The 22,439-nt window shown below is 45.1% G+C and overlaps 1 protein-coding gene across 1 annotated transcript in view; it reads right to left on the reverse strand.

The window, feature by feature from the left end:
- T265_02153 (hypothetical protein) overlaps nucleotides 1-21,899 on the reverse strand; it is a gene marked incomplete at both ends in the record, with an annotated part of 35,433 nt that extends 13,534 nt beyond the window's left edge. The window contains 4 exons of the mRNA XM_009166327.1: nucleotides 9,132-9,391; nucleotides 12,024-12,117; nucleotides 13,633-14,104; nucleotides 21,766-21,899. Of these exons, the coding sequence (XP_009164591.1) occupies nucleotides 9,132-9,391; nucleotides 12,024-12,090 (327 nt within the window). The remainder of the gene's footprint in view (nucleotides 1-9,131; nucleotides 9,392-12,023; nucleotides 12,118-13,632; nucleotides 14,105-21,765) is intronic.
- Nucleotides 21,900-22,439: the final 540 nt, after the last annotated feature.

Consider the following 22,439-nt stretch of genomic DNA (forward strand, 5'->3'; position numbering starts at 1 on the left):
TGGAACATTGTACCGAAGGGACGCATATCTTGTACACCCAGTTAACAAGGGTACTGAGAGCTGAGATCCACTCCCTCCGAACGTGCATTATTACAAAAGAGTAGGGGGTGTTGGTAATTGATCAGGTGGCTGTTGATCTGTTCGCCGAGATTGGCAATTGATTTGCAAACGTTTCGTCACCATTCGAGGAGACGTCTTCACACAACAGCGTACTGAGGATGTCTCCTAGAGCGGTGACGAAACATTTGCAAATCAATTGCCAAGCTCAGCGAACAGATCAACAGCCATCTGATCAATTACCAACTAATACACCCGAGCTACCAATAGTACAACACATTACTAGTAGGGGATGCATTCCCGCTAAATTGCCAATGTATATCCCAGTTACACAGTCTCGATCAGTACAAATATGCGAACGAAACAGGAACCGAGAGGTAAATAAAACCGGTTTGAGTGCAGACATTACAGTCACTGAGTAGGTAGTATAACTTCCTCCAGCTGAAGCAAAGGCTAAACTCAGTTCGTGCATCCGGCTGAACAAGTCCCCTAGTGTACGAGCTAAAGGGATCAATCAATAAGATCACTCTATTCACTCTCCCATTTGGAAGGAAAGCGATACATTCAACAGTCCTGCTATAAGATGGGCGAATTCCTTTCACTCGATAAATTGCGTAGACTGTTGCTGCATGTGGCTGAATCCATAACGCGGATAAAAAATAACTTGTGGGCTGGTGAATGTCATTCTCTTTATTCAATCAATTATTCCCTCACCAGCGACACGTTTTGGCTTTTCTCTAATTGATCCCTGCTTGGATAATTCCAGATAGTACTTGGTGAACGCCCAGTGAGACCAAAATATGTGGTTGTCTGGAACAACAGCAGAAGAAGCATTTCATATTGGGGAGATGCTATTCTTAGTCACGTTGTGATGCGTTTTGCTTTTTGGATTAAACCGCGGTTAGCATTCTTAAGTTGGTCAAAACCACTTCATCCAGGGAGAGTTAACGTGCCAGGAGGCTGTTTACGGGTGTTCGAAGCACCGAGCGAATTGCGTTTCTAAACTACTGCAGGCATCATTTGGCACAGACATACCAGTGTGTCATACCAGTAGTGTCATGAAAATCGAGTGGGTTCCGTCGCGGCCGCGGATACATCAGTCAAATTTTCGCTCTTCGAGGTACCATAACAAATAAAGACCAAAAACTGTCGTCTTCTGAGAAATGACAACGGACTACACCCATAGTGCATACTAATTTGTTTTTAATGGGAGACCCAACTGGATCTATCGTTCATGATATCATTCCAGTGAATATGCTGAACAAAAACTGCTCCATGTTTTGGTGGGTACGATTTCGGGATATCACTCCTGCTTGATGAGCCCCAAGAAGATTGAAACCAGTTGTGGGCTATCGAAGAGTTTTGAGCAACCTTATGAATATTCACCGTCGAGAGAATCTACTGCGATATCTCGAACATCGTACCAACTGAAGTATAAAGCGATCTTTGTACAGTACATTCGGTTGAAGAATATGATAAACAAGCTATTCAGCTGGGATTCAGTTGATTCACTCGGTAACATCAAACCACTGCGCAAATGAGTGTTTCGAGAATCACGAACTTCTGGAAGAGTGCGCGACTAGGCTGCTGTCCTGTTCGCTGGAACCGAATAAAAATTTGTGCATACTTCTCATACAATGTGCTGGCGTAAAGCTGTTCACAGTCAAGTTGCTGATCACTCCATGTCAATTACTAAGCTGGCCACCAATCACGACCATTTTTCCGTCATATATACATCACGAGTAAACTTGCAGGGTTGCACAACCATGTGGTGCCAGGTCTAGTTCCAATTTCTGACTGTTCGTTGCACGAGTCTCTAACAGATGGAAAAAGTTGAGTGGCAAGACACAAGTTAGACCCTAGATATAAGTCCAAGGATAAACAAAATGCAAAACTAAGCGAAAGTTTAGGCTGTCTCGAGTGCCCATAGCTTACATACAGCTAGATCACGAGGCATATCAAATTCACTTGATGAAGTTCAACTCTCTGGAAAATGCATTAACTGTTGTAAGTGGCTACATGCAACATGCTACTGAACGAGAGAAAACGGTTCGGTTACGGTATATGTCAGTTATAGGCTGACAAACCACTTATAAAAACCCGAGGGTAAATGCAATATCAAGTAGTTTAACCAGGAGTAAGCGACAAGTCGGCGGATGAACGAAAACCACGAACTTTTCCGGATAAAAGTTTGTCCTGAAGTACTGGGATCAACCAGAGAGATGTAAGTCCTTAAACCAGGTATAACACGGCTGCTGGCTTCCCAATACACTGCGACGCCTAAATCCAGCATATGAAACGCAACCAGGATTACAAAGAAGTGGGGAATACACTAACCGTATCTTTACATTACGTAAAAATGCGTGAGCAGCGCCAAGTGTGCCGCTGAAAAAAAAAAAACAATAGTTCCTCTTGACTACAAAACGAACCTTCAACTGCGGAGATAGAATAGCCTTCCATTTTTATCCAAAGTCATGATACAACCACGAAATACAGCCTCTAGTTCCTCTGACTACAAAACGAACCTTCAACTGCGGAGATAGAATAGCCTTCCATTTTTATCCAAAGTCATGATACAACCACGAAATACAGCCTCCAAGGGACCGGAAGTCTAAGAACACGGACGGCACCCGGAAAAAAGATTAGTGGACTTGAATTATGTGAACATCGTTCTCCTATTCGATCACCAGCCTGTGCAACTTTGTGCTAATCAGAATGAATAAATTCGTCCCATGTGCCCCTTTGAAAATTCACGGTGAAGCGTTTGAAGCCACTGATCGGTCTGTGTATCTTGACAGTTACATGGCCGCGAGGGCAGAGGAAGTTAACGCAAAGCCAGCTTCCATATGTGGCGGCAAAGATGAATTTCACTGGAGCTGAAAGACTGTACATACTGTAAGTCCTACTTTGTGGTCGTGAAACCTGCGATCTGAAGAAGGTAAAAGCAGAAGTCAGCTGACTGCAGCGTGTACGTAGCACAGTTGTAACTAAGTGAGCACTTAGTGACAAAACACAATCACTGGAACAGCAAATGAAACTTGTCAGGTTAAGGTGGCTGTGGCGCGTACCATACATAATCAACCACCGTCTACCTGGGCAAGCGGTATTTTCCAGTCCGAATCCACGTTAGTGAAAGAGGTAAGGGCAGATCATGAAGTGGCTGCGCGAAACGAAAACCGCTGCGGTCGAACTGGGTGCTGTGGGGTCATTGTGTCCTCGTGGCTGTCGTTCACGTATTCCGTTTACACGTGACGTGAGGCTTAACCATGGTAGATTGACTGTCTACTTAAATTTGGTCTACTGTCGTGTCTTGCGCTTTTGTTGGGTGAGGTCTATCAAACGACGTTGGGTAAACCACACCGATGGCACCTTATTCCTGCATGGTGCTCAGATAGGTTTGTTTAGTTGCTGTTCCGAAGTGCGTATACCTTGTTCTTGATCGTCTCCCCTTAGGATGTAGTTTTTTCATGAGGACTATATTGGTTCCGTTTCATGCAACCTTGTATTGCGTTAGACACCGATATCGACTAATGGTGTATTGGGGTCGATGAGGTCAATGACTGCCCCGGGTTCGACCAAAATATCCAACAAACGCGACATTCCTATAGAGAAAAGTACACCGTTCTTTCCTCCACTCTTGGTACGAAATGAAGATTAACGTGAGCACAGGATGGCTTGCTAGCTGTGAGAGTGAAAACAACCAAAGGAAACAGACCTGTATAAAAGACCTGTGTAAAAGAGCAGAACCCGGGTAAGAGAAGCAGCTTCACTTGCCAAGCCGGTGCGACAGAATCTCAAGCGCAACAACCAAGGTTATTGCGCACAGATGGGGTGCTAAAACAGGGTGCTCTAACTCTAAGGTAGTTATTATTAAGAGTCAACATCACCGTGAATCCCCTTCTCGTGCCAGTCGCTGGCGCTTTTCTGTTATGGCTCTTGTGAATTGTGTAACCATCTACAACGAGGACTGACAACCTCGCACATTTCCCATAGACAAACTATTTATATCAATTAGTATTGCTAATAAGTTGAACATCCCCAGCGGCCAAGGTATTTCTCATATCCATTCAGTTAAGCATCAAGAGATGTGTCATTTCGGGAAGGTCAAATGGTAGGGAAAGAATAGTCTTTCGAACACTCATGTCCATACCAATTTGGTTTGGACGGGAGATTCACCTGGAACTCAGCTGAATGTCTCGTTTATGATGTTCTTAAGCACCTGAATGTGCTGCACCAGGCCGCCTCATGTTTTAGTTGCTACGATATTCGAGATGTCGCGATACATGCATATTCGTAATGCACTACTCATAAGGTTGCTGAGAATTCATCGACAACCCACGACCGGTTTCGCCCTTTTCGGGCTCATCAGGTAGGCACAGTCCCCGAGTTTCCGTCCAGTTACAATAAACTTTGTGACATATCTCCTTCTGCAGGAAGGAGTTCAAACCTCTCTATTCTGCATGGCGTTGTCCTCAAAAGGATATAGCGAATTGTTGCTATGAGATAGCCGGCCATTTGCAATTGGGTGGGGCAATGAAGTGCGCCGCCTGATAGTTCTGGTGATGAGGACCGAACCATCATGAAATGCACATGCTCGCACACCAATTTAATTTTATCAAGGAACTCGAGTGAATCCCGGCTGAATTTCTGGTTTACATGAAGTGATAGCGTTGGGTAGCCAATTAGATTCAAATTAGTGGATAAATGGGTGAATCTCGTGCAATTCGTTTTAAGAACACACGGTTGATGAAAACCCGGAGAAGGTGCCTACTTAATGGACCTCAGGAAGGGAGAAACGGGTAGTGGGCTACTGAAGGGTTCTTTAGTAACCTTAATTAAGATGGAACAGTCAGTTTTACGTGTGCAAAATTGCTGATGCAAACTATTTGTTTGCGATAGCAATAGTTATGACCCACCATCAGGTCACATGATTATGCACGTTTCTTCGGTGTTGTCATCATAACGCCTGTCTATAAATACGTCGTCTCTGTTAGTGATTGATGGCGAGTAAAGCGTTAACCTTCTCACGGTCACTTCACATGGGCTTGCCAAACGGATCGAGGGTTATTGATCACTCATACAACCGACATGCCTGTGTGCGTCACAGTACATGCTACCTAGTAGGCATTATCAAACAACGTGGCAGGGGAAGTCCTGGCGGAAGCTTTCTTGTACCGGAAGTTAACGAAGAGGTCCAGCAGCCGGTGCGTGAAAAGGGGTCTGTATACGAATGGACGCAACTTCCCCGCAATCAGCCTAGACGTTAAGGCGTCCTTTTCGTTACCCTGCTTGAAAGAATGGGAGAAATTCCCCATTGTCAATTTAGGACAGACATTATTACTAACACAAGTACTGGGTAGGCAATGGTATGTTTTAGGTATGTATATAGTTCGAAAATCAACAATGAAAGTTGGACACTCAAGAATCGTATATAAAACTGGATGAGGTGACAATTAACATGTATGGTAAAAGTGTTACGAAAGCTCTAGAGAAGTATGGTATTGCGCCTCTTAGTACTGAATGAAAGTAACGATTACTTGACGAAAATATGGGACCGCTCGAGCTCTTTTGTCGTAAACTGACATCCAATAAATAAAACGGAGCCATCTACAGTCTCAAGCAATCGGCTACATTAACCAAATACACTAGGTCGTTTTCTTGTGTTACAGAACATCTGCAGTTTTTCATGACTTTTGAGGGCACTACACCGGGATGTTTGATACTCTCGCGATTAAATATGAAGCCGTTTCAGATTACAGAATGTACATACTTGGAATAATGAAGACTGAAAAACACTAACTCCGTGCCTTTGGATAGTGAAACAATTACAATAGTTGCTTTCCATCACGAGCCAACAGTATGATGAACTAATTTAAAAGATATCACGGCGAGTCACACTTCTCCCCTCACCAAGATATGGTTTATGTTTTGCAGTGTACCGAATGACCCGCGATCCTGATATCAGAAACCCGGGAAGATAATAGCACACCGAATGTACAGGCGTAAAAAATCGTTCAGCTGTCGCACTCTTTCGGTGCCTAACTGTCATGCCAGGTTGCCCAAGTCTAGACGAGAGAAATCGAGAGGCAAAGTCTGGTTCGAACCAGGGACCTTACGACCAATAAATCCACACTCCAACAACTCGGCTATCTCCCCCCCCCCCCCCAAATACAAAAATGCGGGGTTTTGGGCTCCAATGTGCAGGTTTATGGCCTCCACACTAACCTCGCGGTCAAACTGAAAGTGTCGGAATATCAAATAAGATATCAGCCACGTACTCACTAAGTATTCTGAAACAAACCAGACGGAATAAACTATTGGAAAAAGTATCGCTATAAGGGTGTCTAGGTTTTAGTGTTTTTCGTCAGTGTCTTGAATATATATTCTGAGTAGTTCTCCGTTTGGGTTAATAATAGTAACAATTGTTCAGCTGTAACATCCTTTTGGGGTCTAGCTGCAATGCCACTCGAATAAAGCACGAGGGGTAACAAACTGCCAAGTTGCCAAAGCCTAGGTAGGAGCAGTTGAGATGCCGAAGTTGGGTATCGAACCACAGACCATCCGGTCAGTAAGTTCGCACCTAAACAACCTTGGACGGATTATATCCATCATTCAGTGAGCAAAAGTAGTTCCATTCTACCGGTTACTGATCAAGTTACACCGGAAAAGATGTATGGCCCTGTAATTCTATCACAGGGCTTATAGTAACCATGAAATGTACCAGTCTGTGCGTCATACGAGCGTCTTGCTGACTAACACAAGCACATTGCGTGCAGCTAACAAAACAGTACCAAGATCCATCATCACCATGAGTGGTGAAACATTCCCAGGCGAACCAGATGGATGACTTCCATGGAGTTCAAGCCGTTTTGTGTAATGATATTGTGCTGTCAGGCTCTTTTGCCATCTTTGTTTGAACGGACGTGTGTCTGTCATGTTTCTAGGTTGTCCAAATCCAGTAGAAGGGTGCATTTAGTAAGCCGAATCTCGTAAATACTGCGGCGAACGAAGGAAACAAAGCACTCCAAGAAATCCCGAAAGCTATCATTTTTCAGGTTAGTTATTCGGCCACAAACCACATGCGGAGGTTTTAGTTATTTTCGGGTTAGAAGGGGTGTTGGAAACTGAGAACAACAAACTCAGCAGTAGAAAAAGTTGGTAGCAGAGTGACGCTGGCTTTCGTTGAATTATGGGTTAGGAAAAGGGAATGGCAGCCTACCGGGTTTGATGCAGGAGAGTTATTGATCAAGATGGAGGCAACCCGTAACATACCATTCTCAAAATTCTTATACGTGTCGACTTGAATTAGTTTACCCCGTCACTAGAACGCAGTATTGCTGCTTCCAGTCAGACAAGGCTAGTAAATTAGGAACGGGCAGTCCAACCAGTGGTCCGGGGTAACATAACAAAACCATCTTCCTCTCAAGGAAATATTAATTGGAAACGGAAAAATGCATTTCAAGCGTGAAATGATCCAGTGAATGGTACGGCGCGTATATCCGAGGCTAAATTATCGGCTCTATCAAGTCTAGTCCGGTCAAAAAGTGCTCCGGTTAGTATGTGCTTATGACACACCCTTTGAACTGATAGTCGACTAATAGACCTGGGGTCAATGACACTGGACATTCCCACTGCAGTATGCCACTCCTGGAAATGTAGATTTGTCGCTTTGGGAACCAAGTGTCTCAAGTTCCGTTTTTGGAAGTTGGTTTCCTTGATGGCGGGGGGAAGGAGATTGCTGCCGTTCTTCTATCAAGTAGGAACTGCTTCGTTTGGAAACCACCTGACGTATGCCGGCATCATTCCATGCGTGTTCAATTAAGGTCATGTTGGATGTGAATATCATCCAGTGTACACTGAAGTTCGAATACCACGAAACCAGGACTAACATAAACCTATCGTTGAGCCAGCCTCATAGAGAGGTGAGGAGCGTCCGTTTCTATACTCAACCGGTGGCTAGTTTTCTAAATCATCATAGGATAACCCGTGAGCCTGATAGCGAAATAAGCTGTGTCCACGTGTGTGAATCTGTGGCGGTTGTACTAACTGTGTGGACTTGTCATATCTACGTTAATTCTTATGGAAGGTCTGACCTGCACCATCAAGGGAGGACTGATATGAATGTTGTAAACGGTTGTGTGTGGAAATAGCCAAGCACTGTTTCGATCACTTACGAAGGGCGTTTTAACAATGAATATACATTTGACCCGGTGTCGAGCACCACCTAAATCTTATTCCTCTTTACGACAAGAATGGATGTAGTCTGGAGGCGACTGTGCGGCTATCCAGTATGTGAACCTGACGCCCACATTCATCATTATCAATATACTTTGAATCTAGACAAAACAAGCTATCTAAGCTTGTCTCCAACATACTGAGGCGCCGTGTAGCTAGGCTGAAATGTCGATGGTTAATTAACTACGTTGTGATTTAGAATATCTTTGGCTTCAAATAAAAAGTTCAATGAGTAGGAACAAAGCCACAATTAGTTAAGGAGAAAGTACAGATAAAGTTTGGTGAGTATTTTAACAAGTTTCAGTTCTTAGGGAAATGAATACGAAAACAAATGCTTCCAAGCGTCATCTCGGGAGCTGCAAGCAGCGATGGCTTTGAGACTGCTCCAAGTTCGAAGTTGCGCCAAAATTAAGCAATACAGAAAAAGCTGATGGAGAGACTCTCAGGGGTGTGCGGGACAGGATGTACTGCTACGTGTGAACCCGTGAAAATGATGTTCAAGCATGACGGAATTAAAATAAGCATCGGAATAGCAGGAAATAACGATGTGTCTGTTTTCTGTCAGCCCACGTATGTTTCAGTATAAAGGTCTTCACACCCAATAACATAGAACCATGTTTGCCAAAAGCCGCTTAGTACGAACAATTTTGATCTTAATAAACAGATTTAGATACAGTTTACTTTGGACGATAGAGGTGCTTCCCTACTGCATCTATATCGCCCAATTATCCGGTAAAACACCAGTAACCCTGGAGTCTCTCCTTGGATTGTAAGTTGCATGCTTAGTAGCTGCATGTCCAGGAGCATGATATTACACTTTGTTGATGCGAAGCGCACACCAGTGTGGTCAGTTCATCCAAAAGCACTTGTGTCTTTCGCTCCTCGAAGACTAGAATCATCTCGTTTGCATATTCCAGATGGACAAGGTTTTCGTCAGCAGCTATGTGAATCCCAAGGTTTTGAAGACCTTCCACTGTTCGTCTCATTAAATCGTCGACCACGAAACTGAATAATGGAGAGTAGGCATACTTGTCGGGCACCACCTTTTGTGTAGAAGCTTTTTTAAGAACTTCCCGTAGACTGCCACATGCCCGCAAGTCTGAGAATACAGAGAACTCATTATATTGGCAAAATTCCGAAGCATTTCTTGCTGAGATAGAAACGGGCATTATGAAGGTTTAGTGTCAATGGAAAAATTGCAACGGTTGCTCTAAGGCTTATATAGGAAAGACGACCAGGGAACTTCACACCAGAACTGCAGAGCACAAGAGAAAAATAAACAGGCCACTGAGGAATACAGATGAATATTGAGGGTTAATGAGACTCAGCATCAGCGGAGCATTCGCTAGACATGGGACACAAAGTAGGTTTACAAAATGTTGAAGTTTTCAAGTGGGGAATACGGTCCACACCAGAGACCGATGGCCGATGTGGTGGAAATCGCTAAATATCCCAGTGTGAGTAGAATAGAAGGCGTAGAACTAGCAAGCGGATGGAGAAAGAACCGGCAAGACCCTTTAATTGACATTCAACACTGATCTAGTGTGTTAGTCTGAAGGGGTTTTACTGATTGGTTCTCCGTCTATCGTAACACCTGGCCAACTTGATGGTCTACTCATTTGGCCTGATAAAGCTTTTGCGTCAAAAGCTAAACGCTGTCCAGCTAGAAAAAAACACCAATTGTTTACAAAGCGCTTCTGAAACAAAGTGAGATTCATCGGGTACGGATATCAGACGCCACAGTTCCTCTTCGGAGTGTGTCAATAAAGCAAAATCGTCAGTAAAAATATACAGGTTTCCGTGTGGTGTAGCGTTCGGCTGGTTAGAAAGTGATTGGAGCTTAATAAGTGACCGGAGCATCTACGCCATGTCCCGAAATGCCACCAAGCAGACCGCATTTAAATGCAAACTAAATAAGGCTGGTGTCACTGCGTAGCTCCGTTTCACCCCCTCAATGTTGGAATCCGCAGATACAGTTCTATGAGATTACATTCGAGAATGAGTTGGTTTTGCAAGACAGATGAATGCGTCTGAGCAGCCAGATTTCTGAAGGATAGTCCAAAATGTTTCTCTGTTTACCGAGTTAAAGGCTATTGTGCAGTCAACGACAAAGTTATTGGTTGCATTTGTGGCATAAAAATGAGCAGAATCTTCACACGGACTATTCTCCTCCAAGTGTTTAAAGCTAATCGAGTGCTGACGAGTTTGTTGTAAATGGCTTACGACCTATATTCTATCTGTGACAGAGATCTCGATGCCTTCTAACTGATGGATCTAGCTAGAAGAAAGTAGTGATGTTGTCGACCTGAATCTCTTAATATCTTACTGTGATAGCGGCGAATCCTCCTTCGAGAGACAAGCTCAAACAAATAGGGATAATCAAGAGAAATAAGTTCTTCCAGTGAGGTACAAACCGAGTAGGGGAACGCAGACAAGGTGCATCCGGCCGACCAATCGTTCGGTTCGGACACCAGAGAGGGCCGAACCAATAACTTGGTAGATAAAAGTACAAAAGCGTTGGCCCCTGCCATCACTCCGGATAAGATACTCGAGCAGGATACAACAATGACCAGTACGCGATGCACATGCACAACCGGATCACGCAGCAAGTAGCGGTCGCATATCAAAACTGTTACCTTCAGCATGTACTTGTTCAAATTCTCACTTAAACCAGTAAAGTCATCGTTTCCGAAACGCGGCAGTGCACTCCGATCGGCTGAGAACAAACTGCTCTTGTAAACAATCTATAGCTGAATAGTAAGGTGAGACCAACTCATCTGACGGGCTAGTTCATCCGTGCGGTCAACGCTGGAGGTTGGAAAAAGTATATCTCACTCACCTTGCGAAAGGCGGGAGCACATCCAGTCGACCAATCACATAAAATTGTTGACCACACTTATTAGTTCCCTTGTAAATATGAAATTTGAGTTTGTTGATATCCAGCACTTCGTAGGTCTATAAGGCGACCGCATGTGGTGGTACAGATTTTTAAATTCCTTAAGGTAGAATGTATTTAAACACAATTCTATACTAGAAGCTCCAAACTGCTCACAGGCGAAGTGACGAAGGCGTTGTTTTATACCTTGCTGCTGCAAAGTCGTACAGTGTTTCGAACATTCCTAGCTTAGATCTGCGGACATCGTTATGACGGTCTGGAAAGCACCAGTGGCCCTCAAGCTAGGTCGCTGACTAGCTCAAATTTGCTGAAGGAAATCACGAGTGTACTGTTTCATAACAACAAGTCAACAGCCTCCAACTACCCACTGCGGTAGAAAGATGGACAATCACAAATTAAAAGGCGTTGAACAGTCATCCAACGTACTTATAAACTGATGCTCGTAAAATCATGCCTTAACTTTTAGATATTGCGCTTAGTGAAGTCCTGTAAATGGTGCTAAGTAGTCTGTAAGCCAGGGCAACTAAAACCTGTGTCAAACGTATGTGCTGGCGTTGAAAATAAGGCAATAGACGGTTACCACGGAAGTTTAACAGAACTAAGAGATTGTCTAAAAAGGGTCCAACTGTGGTAGCTACTTTACGTTAAAGTGTATCTTGATTACATCAGACCCACGATCTCATGATCACACAAAAAGTTTCCTGATATTCTCACTAAACTCGCGTTACATGCACACCTCGGTTAGAGCAACTACAGGTCAGTGTAGACGCACCATGCTTGTCGTGAATAAAGACTGGAGGAGATTACGCCAATTGGTTACATAAAGATGACTTACCACAGCGTATGTGACATCGGAGGCCAGAACACACCAATCGAATGGTGTTGTATGATTTGCGACGCATATAGTATTGGGTCTCGGACGGTTGTGGCTAAATAAAAAAATGCGTGATTATATGAGGTGCCAGAAAACTTGAGAAAACATAAACATTGCACATGAGGTCGAGGAACAACCGTACTGATGAGTACCGTAGCCAGATATGACCAGTCAGACAGGCAACCGTCTACACGCTGTTACACGCGACACAAGCCCGGAATTCATTCTTGAAGCATCAGGACAGTAAAGTGGATACTTGGCTACAGAATACACTGAAAGACGACAGGAACGAACCAGGATAAATAACCAGCCAAACTACTTGAGGTTCAAGCCAAACCACCTTTGGCCGACTGACCAAGACAGACAACAACAAAATCAAGATAAAGGACCTGAAGTGACCGACTACCAAATCGGACACGGAAAGCTTGCTATGGTAATGCTGCAGTGAGCGAACGCGTGAAAGCATTTACTGGGATGGCATCCAGGTCATCTCGTAGACAGTACTTGGATTCTTCTTCTTCGAATCGGGAACTAAGCTGGGAAAATACTGTTATTACACCAGGATACTAATAAAACCCACATTGTAGAAGCGTCGCGTGTAAGTAAATATGGTGTTTCACCTCGCCGAAGGACGCGGCGACGGGTAGTGTGAAGCGGAGCTTGCGAGAGTATAGAAAACAAATAAGACGACTAAAGAGTACCGGGTGGGGAATGGAAACCATTGGCTGCGTGAAATAGCCACGATAATGAGCACCAGTCATCAATGGATAGCCGATATCCCCAATTCGTAAACATGGTGGATTTTACATGACTCATCTTCAGTTTATGCGCTGCATGCCCTGTGTTACAGCCCGGTAAGAACCACAGTCAAAAGCGTGTAAATTGCAATTCTTTTGTCCTCTAAGAAGCCCGAGATACTAATATGATAATGATAATAAACGTTCAGCTGCAGCACCCTTTCGGTGCCTAGCTGTTATGCCGCCCGAAAAAAAACACGAGGGCTGGGCCGACCATCCGCCTGTGTTAACACTGCTTTCTAAATCACTGACTACATGTTAATAACGCATGTTTAGTCTTTCCTGGGCAGAGGACTGGTGGGATTAGGGACAGACGGGCCATAAAATAACACTGTTAATAGAACTCGTGCAGCACCCTTCGGTGCCTAGCTGTTATGCCGCCCGAAAAAAAACACGAGGGCTGGGCCGACCATCCGCCTGTGTTAACACTGCTTTCTAAATCACTGACTACATGTTAATAACGCATGTTTAGTCTTTCCTGGGCAGAGGACTGGTGGGATTAGGGACAGACGGGCCATAAAATAACACTGTTAATAGAACTCGTTATCCTCGGCAACATAGTCGTGTTCCCTTGCGAAGTTTAAGCTCGGAAAGCTCCTCAGATTCAGCAAATATTCAAAATAACCTAGTATCCTATTTATTCAGGAAAGTGTAGGCTACGCCCTCCTAAAAGGCCTAACTTTCGGAAGCTGTCAGGTTTTCCAAAGAACAGGAAGTTCTGTGTTAGTAATAGTGAGCATAACCCGTTTTGCATGAAATCAATGTAAACTTACACATCATGAAATCTTATCACGGATGAGAATGGACGAAGATTCAGTCTGATCGCTTTTTGAAGACCGTATTCGTGAAGCCATTGACGAATCCTTATAAACGAGGCAGCGTTATTAAGCACAAGATCCAGCACTTACGGGGCAACAGGAAAATTACGCGCTAAATAACCAACGATCCAGGTCAGAGGAATAGAGACTGAAAACGTAAAGACTCTGAAAGTGATATTATATGAAAACTCGAAGAGCAGTTGTGCTTACTTGCAAGGGAATAATAAACCGTAACGAACGAAGAACCCGATAAACCAGAGGAGATTCAGAACAGCAACTTTGTCGGTTCTACGATGAATGAATAAATTGTAAACCGTTGAACACCGACTCACTTCATATACACATAATTTTGGTTTCGACCGAGGAAGTTCCACACGCGTAGCTCGGCTGCTGAAAACCGCTTTGTTACCGAATCCTCGATTATGGCCTAAGGAAGATAGCAACCATGGGAAAACAGCGGCTCGTTTATTCACTTGAAGGCCTTCAAGTGCAAGTATCCGAAACAATAAAATACGAGCTCCGTCGTTCGGCAATGCGTACAATATCAGAAGAAATTATGAAAACATCTTGGAGGTAAGCTGCTCATTCAATCAAGTTTATCAATAATATCATTCGGCTGTAGCACCCTATCGGTGCCTCACTGCCATGTCATCCGTAGGACGCACGAGGGCTGGGATACTGCCCGGTTGACCAAACTCAGACAGGGGAAGTCGAGAGGCAGAAGTCGAGTTTGAACCACGGAACTTATGGTCAGTAAATTCGCGCCCTAACCACTGAGCGTGCATTGACCACATGCGGTTTCGACGGCTGGCAATGTAACAGATACGCTCACAAAGAGCTTCTAGGATAGGCCTGAGCTGACAGCATAAACTACGATGGTCTAAGGCAGTCTATTACCTCAAGTCGCCGTCTCAATCAGCTGGAGACGTTTCTCCCGACAGTTGGATTACACCCAAGCTACTGCTGATACCCATCTCTTCCGACGGAAGTTAACTCCAAGTGAATGAAGCCTTTCTCAAGAGAGGGGGCGAGATGGCCCAAGTGGTTAGAGCGCGAATTTATTGACCGGAAGGTCCGTGGTTCGAATCCCACCTCCACCTCTCGACTTCCCCTGTCTAGGCTTGGGCAACCTGGCAGTATCCCAGCCCTCGTGCTTCCTTCGGGTGGCATGGCAGCTAGGCAGAGGAAGAGTGCTACAGCTGAACGCTTCTCAACTAATTTAGACTATAACAAGATAACCCACTTTTATGCTATATTGTGGATCTAGCAGCCAGTTTGACTCGATAACGAAAGGCGAATGGGTAAATGGCAATGGACACAAGTGATTTCTGCTTGATGTGTTGGTCAGCTTTGGGTCAGCAATGACCAGCAATGACCTTGCGCCCTCATCAAGGCCTAAATGTGACCGGAAAGCTCTGCTGAGTATCAGGCTGTATTGCTACCAAAAGAAATGCTGAAGGGAGCTCCAGCCGAAGCTATATTTACTGCCTCTCTCGCTGTTTACTTATAAAAATGTAGAGGCAAAAGCGGATGCTCCGTACTATGAGGCTGACGGGTCCAGGGTAGTTGGCTGGACTTTGGTTTCAGACCAACAAACACAAGTATCTGAGGACAGCTCACGCGGGTCTGGCGGAAGAGAAAAATTCAGCCCGTTGGGAATAGTCATCGTAACAGCCGCGCACGCTCCCACCGTATATGAAGTTCTGTCAAGGATGAGTTCTGCGAATAACAGCTAAGTGGTCAACCGAAATCTGCACCATGACATATCATTGACAGCTGGCAGTTAGAATGCGAGAGTTGGTGCGTTGTGAGAACAGCGAACGGCCCCTCGATTCCACGGAGTACAACTGACTAACTGTATCCAACACCACTTTCAGGATCCCGGAAAACTATTTGCTCACTTGGTACTCGAGCGACAATTGCACATCGCAAATCGATTATGTCCTGAATTCCACACGATTAACCTGGTCAACACAGGACTGCTGATCCTGTCATCGAAAGGAGACAGGAAACAAATGCAGACGGGATCACAGTTAGCTGCCGTTCGCAAAGCGATATGGCGCAAATAAATGTCCAAAAACAAGGATTCAACTCTAGATGGGGGTGAAAACCACCGTCCGGTCTCCACCTACACATGAGATAATTTGCTGAAGAATTGCAAATTGCCGCAAAGAAAACGGCAAACCACAGTTTACAGCAAGTCTATTCAAGTGACTGGATTTTTTAAACTAGCTGCAGAGCCATGCATTTCTAACGCGTCAAACTTTCGCAACCCAAGATACCCTATTAACCACCTCGCAAGGAGGTCGTATAAAAAGAGCCGGAAATTACATCACTTGAATGCCTTTTAACCCTGATCGTCAGATTTCAAGACAGGACTAAGCACAAGGTTTGATGCCTCGGAACGCTCGGAGTAAACTGACACTGGACCCTGAAGAAGAGATGAATATATAGGCGGAGTAAGTTGACCCTACGCACTGAGTACCCGGCACAGCCCACACATTGTAGACATAGTACGGCTCCCGAATCAATCAAAGTTAAAGTGAAAACAGACAGGCTTCCGACCGACGTTTTTAGGACCAGTCTTACCAATGGACCTCGCAATAAACTTTTGCTTGATAACGCCTATTGCCTATAGTACTCTGTGGAGGGAGAGACCGAAAAAACAACGCCGACACATTAAAAAGACAAAACACCAGTCATAGGTTTAATACATGCAGCTAGAATTGGAAGAAGAGCATTGATTCGAGTCGAAAATAAATGAGGTCTGTAAGAAGCTGAAAAAAGGAAGTGGGAGTGCCCGATTTGTGCAGTTTTGAGAAGAAACAAAGAATATTGTGCGGCAACAGGGATTTTCGTCCCGTAGGATGCACGAGGGCTGGGATACTACTGGGGTGCTCAAGTCTAGAGAGGGAAAGTCGATAGGCAGAGGTTGGGAAGTGGAACCGAAGATACGAGTTCAGAAGGACACTTGGTGAGGTGGCGGCGGAAAACTAACAAGAAGGAGACTACGTCCTGACGGCAGGAAAGCAATCGAAATTCGAAAATCAGATTAAGGGATGTAACAAAGCAAAATGGATAATGAGTGCAAGGTAAGTGAGAGAAGCCCCCTTAATAAGCCACTGTGAGGATTTGTGGATCAGTAGAAATAGGGTCGGGGAGAACGCCTGAATGCGGGAAAACAATGCGACTTTTCTGAAGACCGCAGCGGCAACTAGTTTGACGAGATAAACAGGAATGGGAGGAAATTACAAACCGGAAAAGGAAGTAGGAGACTGTGGGACGAAACCAGTCACTTGGTTGAGTGTAGTTAGGAGTGGATCCAGAACAGACAGCATTCAGTATGATGACGGTTTGCACACTGCTGTCACTCAAATGAAATGAGAGTTCGATGGGTGCTTAAGCTTTGCAGGGTACCAGGATGCATTCGTAATACTTCTGATACGCACGTTAGGTGACAAGAGGATATGCAAAAACTACGGGGAAGTTAGCCCCATAAATCCCGCAGCCACATTATTCGCTACGTTATTCACAGGCTGTCTGAGATCGGATGAAAACCATATCACACCAAGGTGGAATCCGTCTCATTATGGAGCAGCAATTTAAATCCCCAAAATCTATGACGGCCTTTTCCATCGAGTTTCGAACAGCGTTTGATCCGGGCGGGAGAGACCTCCTCGTTAGGCTTAGAGGCTACCGGTGCTAATTAAAACCGGTTGCTGACCAACGAGAACCCAGTGTCGAATGTGTGATGAGATAGTTACTCTCAACCTCGGATCTGAAGTACGGCAAGTCTGCCGATCATCACCACTCTTGCTCGATTTTATAAAGAACTAGATGCGGGGTCATGGCCTACAAGATTATCCTGCCAAGTGGTCCATGAACCTTGACTAGGTTGACGGCGTGACCATTTTGTTAACATCCCAACAACAGCAGTTGATATGGGGCAATTATTGGACTGGAGAGAAGACTAACCCGAGAAAGCTCAATGGTTGCAGCGCGGAATTATTGAACGGAAGGGGTATGGTTCAGACCCAACCTCGGGATCTCCACTACTCCTGTCTATGCTCGGGCAACCTAGCTATCCTTCGATGGTGTGGCAGCTAGGCAACAAAAGGGTGTCGCAGCTGGAGGATTGGTCTAAAAATCAAAGAGGGAAATTCGTAAGTACAAGCTGAGAAATGGAGGTCAGAAAGTCCCACTTCAACCTCAAAGGAATTACTCGAAATATATCTTCGGAGTACTTGGGGGCCGGTAATCCTGAAAACTGGGCACGTGGAATAAGGAGTCGGTCCTTAAACGGGCAATGCCCAGTACGTTACCTTCTGGAGTTGCCTGGAAATTGACACCACTGCGTAACTGCACATATGCAAGGCGGACAGCCGGCCGATGCCAAAATTTGTGAAACCTGGCTCACTTGAGCTATTCAATTCAATTCATCAGCTACAAACCGTGTGCCATATGCACATTTGTTCAGGCTGCTACAGTTTCGATCACCGGGAAACGGGAAGGCGTAATACAAAACCAAGCCTTGGAAGCGAAGATATGCTCAGTTTGCTCGCATTGAAGGCGATAGCACCCATGCATGATCGCCACCTTTGACACAGCCATAGGGTCCCTAACCACTGATTTGTCCGTTCCAGCGGTCCCCAATTGTGGAAAAGGTAGTTACCAACGCAGCTCAGTTGGCTGGTGAGGGCTTTCATGCTTCGTTGCCACGTCCCGGACTGACCAATTGAGTCGCCTCCATCCGAAACAAGACCAGGTGAGGGCTCTATGAGGCAAACGGCCGTTCTGGCATACAAAACACATGGCCTAACTAGTGCAATCTGCGGTGTGTGACTAGGCGACCCATCAAAGGCGGGTGAACTATCCCAGACACCAACTGATGTGCCGCAGCATTACCAATCTGATGTTCTCATAAGACCTGCATAGTACTTCGGAGGCACCGATGGTCAAACAGAGAGCCTTCAAGGGTCTTCCACGCGTAGCGGCCACGTACCTGATCCCTAAAGGATCGATCAAAGTGTTTAGCCCATCGTTCGGAGATACTTTTCTGCAGAGGCGTTGAAGTCGTGTCCTTTTCGGAGATAATTTCACTAACAGCTGTTCACTTCAGATCAACTGATCAAAGTAGCTGGAACAAGGTGCGATTCTTGTCCGCTGCAAAACTTTATCCATTTCCTGGCACTTGCGACCAACCGGTGCTCTATATCAACCCTTAGGCTCTTTATTATTCCGTGGTGTACAGATCTGCGCGAGCCATCACTTTGAAATTTAAAATAATTGTGGAAGACGGCTTCAAAAGCTGTCAGTGTCTTCTTCCACCTTTCGCCGATCATCACCTGGAATTACCATTATGACCATCGTAACCATCAAGTTCTGGAAGCTTCTCAGCCAATGTAGCAAGATAACGCTGAGCAAAAGAGACTTTGCAGGTGATGGACTGGCTAACTTTGCATTAACCGATGCGCTCCAGAGAGGAAGAGAATGGATATGCGTGAACCCACAGTGCCGTAATCAGAGTCCAATGGTGTACGCAAAAATTGTATAGATGCTCTTCACATGATCCAACTGAATCCAATGCTGGTTTGTATTTGGTGATCAATTTACGGTGAAGGCTAGAAACAAAAGATGTTCGGCATATAACTAAGGAATTCGTTCCCCATTATCAGCGTGGCGAGCGTCAACCCCGAATTGGTTGTCAGGTTGAGTGTCATTAGGACTTGGTCGGCCAACCTGAGCATTCATATCACCTGCCAGAATCACAATACATACCCTTCTTTGGGGAGGAACAGTAGGATCTTGAATCGGTTCACTGACTTGACTATTCTACCTATCATGGAGGTGTATATGTAGGTATTCATGCCATCCATTGAAGTCTTGGTAGTCCTCTCATTTAAAGTCGATGTAAGGGTGAGATGGCTCAGTGGTTGGAGCGCGAATTTACTGACCGGAAGGTCCATTGTTTTAACCTGACCACTGCACCTCGACTTCCCGTGTCTAAGCTTGGGCAACCTGACAGTAAACCAGCCCTCGTGCTTCCTTCTGGCGGTATGGCAGTTAGGCACCGAAAGGGTGCTACAGCTGAACGAGTCCTGCAGCAGTGCTTTGCATTTGTGGAGCCCAGGCTTAGCCGTGATGCAAAATCATTAAGTTACTATTGTTTGGTGGTCGTTGGCTTGTTCGCTGAGCTGGGCAATTTGATTGCGAACGTTTCATCACCAACGAGGTGACATCATCAGTGCGTTATTGTGGAGCGTGGTAGTTCTGCACCATGACATATCATTGACAGCTGGCAGTTAGAATGCGAGAGTTGGTGCGTTGTGAGAACAGCGAACGGCCCCTCGATTCCACGGAGTACAACAACGACGGCGTCAGATCTAAGAAAAGCTATGTCGTCTGCGTACTCAATGTTCGTAAACAAACATCGCGGTTCACTTCGACTTCACAGGCACCAGAGACGGATGATGGGTCTCCTAAAATCGTGTCAAAGGCAAAGTTGAACAGGAAAGGTGAAAGAGGACAGCCTTGTCTGACATCACCTGATGTGGTGAACGCAGACAAGGGCTTCAAATAGCCCTTCACATGTCCGCGGTAGTTAGCGTACATTACCTTAAGGAGTGTCAAGAATTTATAGGGGACATTTTCGCACCATAGACACTCACATAGTGCCCGATGGTCCAGAGAGTCAAAGTCAGCTTTTAAGTCAAGGAAAACAAACATTGTTGGGCACTGGAAAAGGTGCCGCAGTTACAGAATCTGCCGGAGGATGAAGACTTGATCGATTTATCCTCTTTCATGAAGGGACCCAGCTTGGTTTTCTCTCCTTGTGTTCCGTCAATCGTCGAAAAATAAGGCCAGAGAGCGCCTTTGATGCCGCGGTGGCTTCCACACAGCCACACGTGCCCTCTTTGAGGATGGAACCAACTGTCGATATTCCATCCACAGAGTACACTTTTAGGATATTGTTTTCCCCGGGCTTTTATCAACGGTCTGACATAGGATATAGAAACCGACATCCTTATGTTCGCTGATGTCAAAAGTTGGCGACTGGATCGGATAGCCTTGGACAGATGGATCTGGACTGCCCACATAAGTCAGTGAAAACCTTATTAGCCTCCAAGGTTGCCAAACGCCCACATCTATTCTGCTTTATGCCGCTTAACCCTTACACACTCGAGGATGGAAGCATTAAAGGATCAACTGAGGAACAGAATACCAGTCTTGTAGGAAATTCTTGACTGTTACTTGCTCAGACTATTGCTATCACCAACGGCTAATTGCCCCCTCACTAAAACGTTTGCAAGCGTTGATAAAACCGTGTTTTCTGGAGGCGTACAGCAACCCACATTTAATATACAAGGTCCAAGTATGAGGCTCATGTTTAAAACGTGGAGACTTGTTGAAAAACGGCAGCCGAACTAATAAATTTGTCAAAGACTAGTGACGTGGATCATAGAACCTGGCTTTGGACTGTTTTCAATCAAATGCTAACGACTGCGCGATTATCCTTTGTCACGATGTCAAATTTTGAAAACTACCAAACACCCACAATAACCAATGACTGTGCCCTCACAACCGCCATTTCAGCAGTCATCTTGTTAGTGCAAAATACTCTAAGTGTTTGCTCTGACCAGAACTGTCTGCAGGAAGACATCGTTCCCGATTCATACATAATTTAAAAGTAAGTAGGATTTTATCCCGTTCATTGATGTTTGTCCAGCAATAAAGTTACTGTACGTTCCGTAACCGAACTTACACATCCCATCTGGCGGGACTTTCTCACACTATTTTACGATACAGATGTCTCAGAGCACCTGAACTGAGATCCCATTAGGATTCCAAAGGATGTTGTGGATCAATTATAGAACAGTGATCCAGTAAGAACCACCAATGGTCCGGCCAGTGATACTGAGCTACTGTACAACCCCATTGAGAGAAGTGCCAAATTCAACTAAACCATTTGGCCAACTTGACCGACAAAGTGGAGTCTAAGAGCTTTCCGCACTTTTGCGCGCAACACTGCAGAAACTTTTCACTTTGACGGGTGTCAGAGAAACCGGTTATACAGTCGAAAGAACTCACTTCAATTCCACACTTGACAAGGTACAAAGGATGGTGGAGCGTGAATCCTCTCTGCTCTCCAGAAACCAGTTGCTCATCGAACACAACGCCCTCACCGGTAAGTTGCACATCGCGTTTTATCAGGTCTTCATCTACACTACTAGTGGTGGAAAAACGAGTGCTTACCGTATGTTTCCAGGTTTTCTACACTTTCGCTAACCTTCAGTTCAAATCCATTTGTTGACTCCGGCGCAACAACAGAAGCTGCATACTAACAGAGTGATCTACGGCATTGTAACTTACCGAAAAGAGCTTTTCCAGGAGGGCTATATACAGGTGTTGAACAAACTGGACGTCGAAAAAGGCAGATATGAAGGCGCTTATGAAATATACAGTAAGAATCGTGACATAAAACCAAGCGAGACACGCGAAAAGGACCATCGAAACGTTGTACAGGGTATGTGTCCCAGTTGCGGCGCGAACGCTGCACAACCCACAGCAAGTGACAACACGAGTAGCGCCCCGACTGGTGTGCCCTCAGCCAAAGAAAGGGCTTGGTGACCTGGATCCTACTATTGGACCAATGATAGAGATGCAGTGAAATAATTCGCTGAGAGTTTCTAAAACTGCTTAGAACTAATGTTCTGAGAGGGTTACGGAATACTGCAAAGAAATGAACTTAGGTTTTCATTTCT

Source organism: Opisthorchis viverrini (assembly GCF_000715545.1).
Source record: "Opisthorchis viverrini unplaced genomic scaffold opera_v5_25, whole genome shotgun sequence".
NCBI classification, from domain to species: domain Eukaryota; kingdom Metazoa; phylum Platyhelminthes; class Trematoda; order Opisthorchiida; family Opisthorchiidae; genus Opisthorchis; species Opisthorchis viverrini.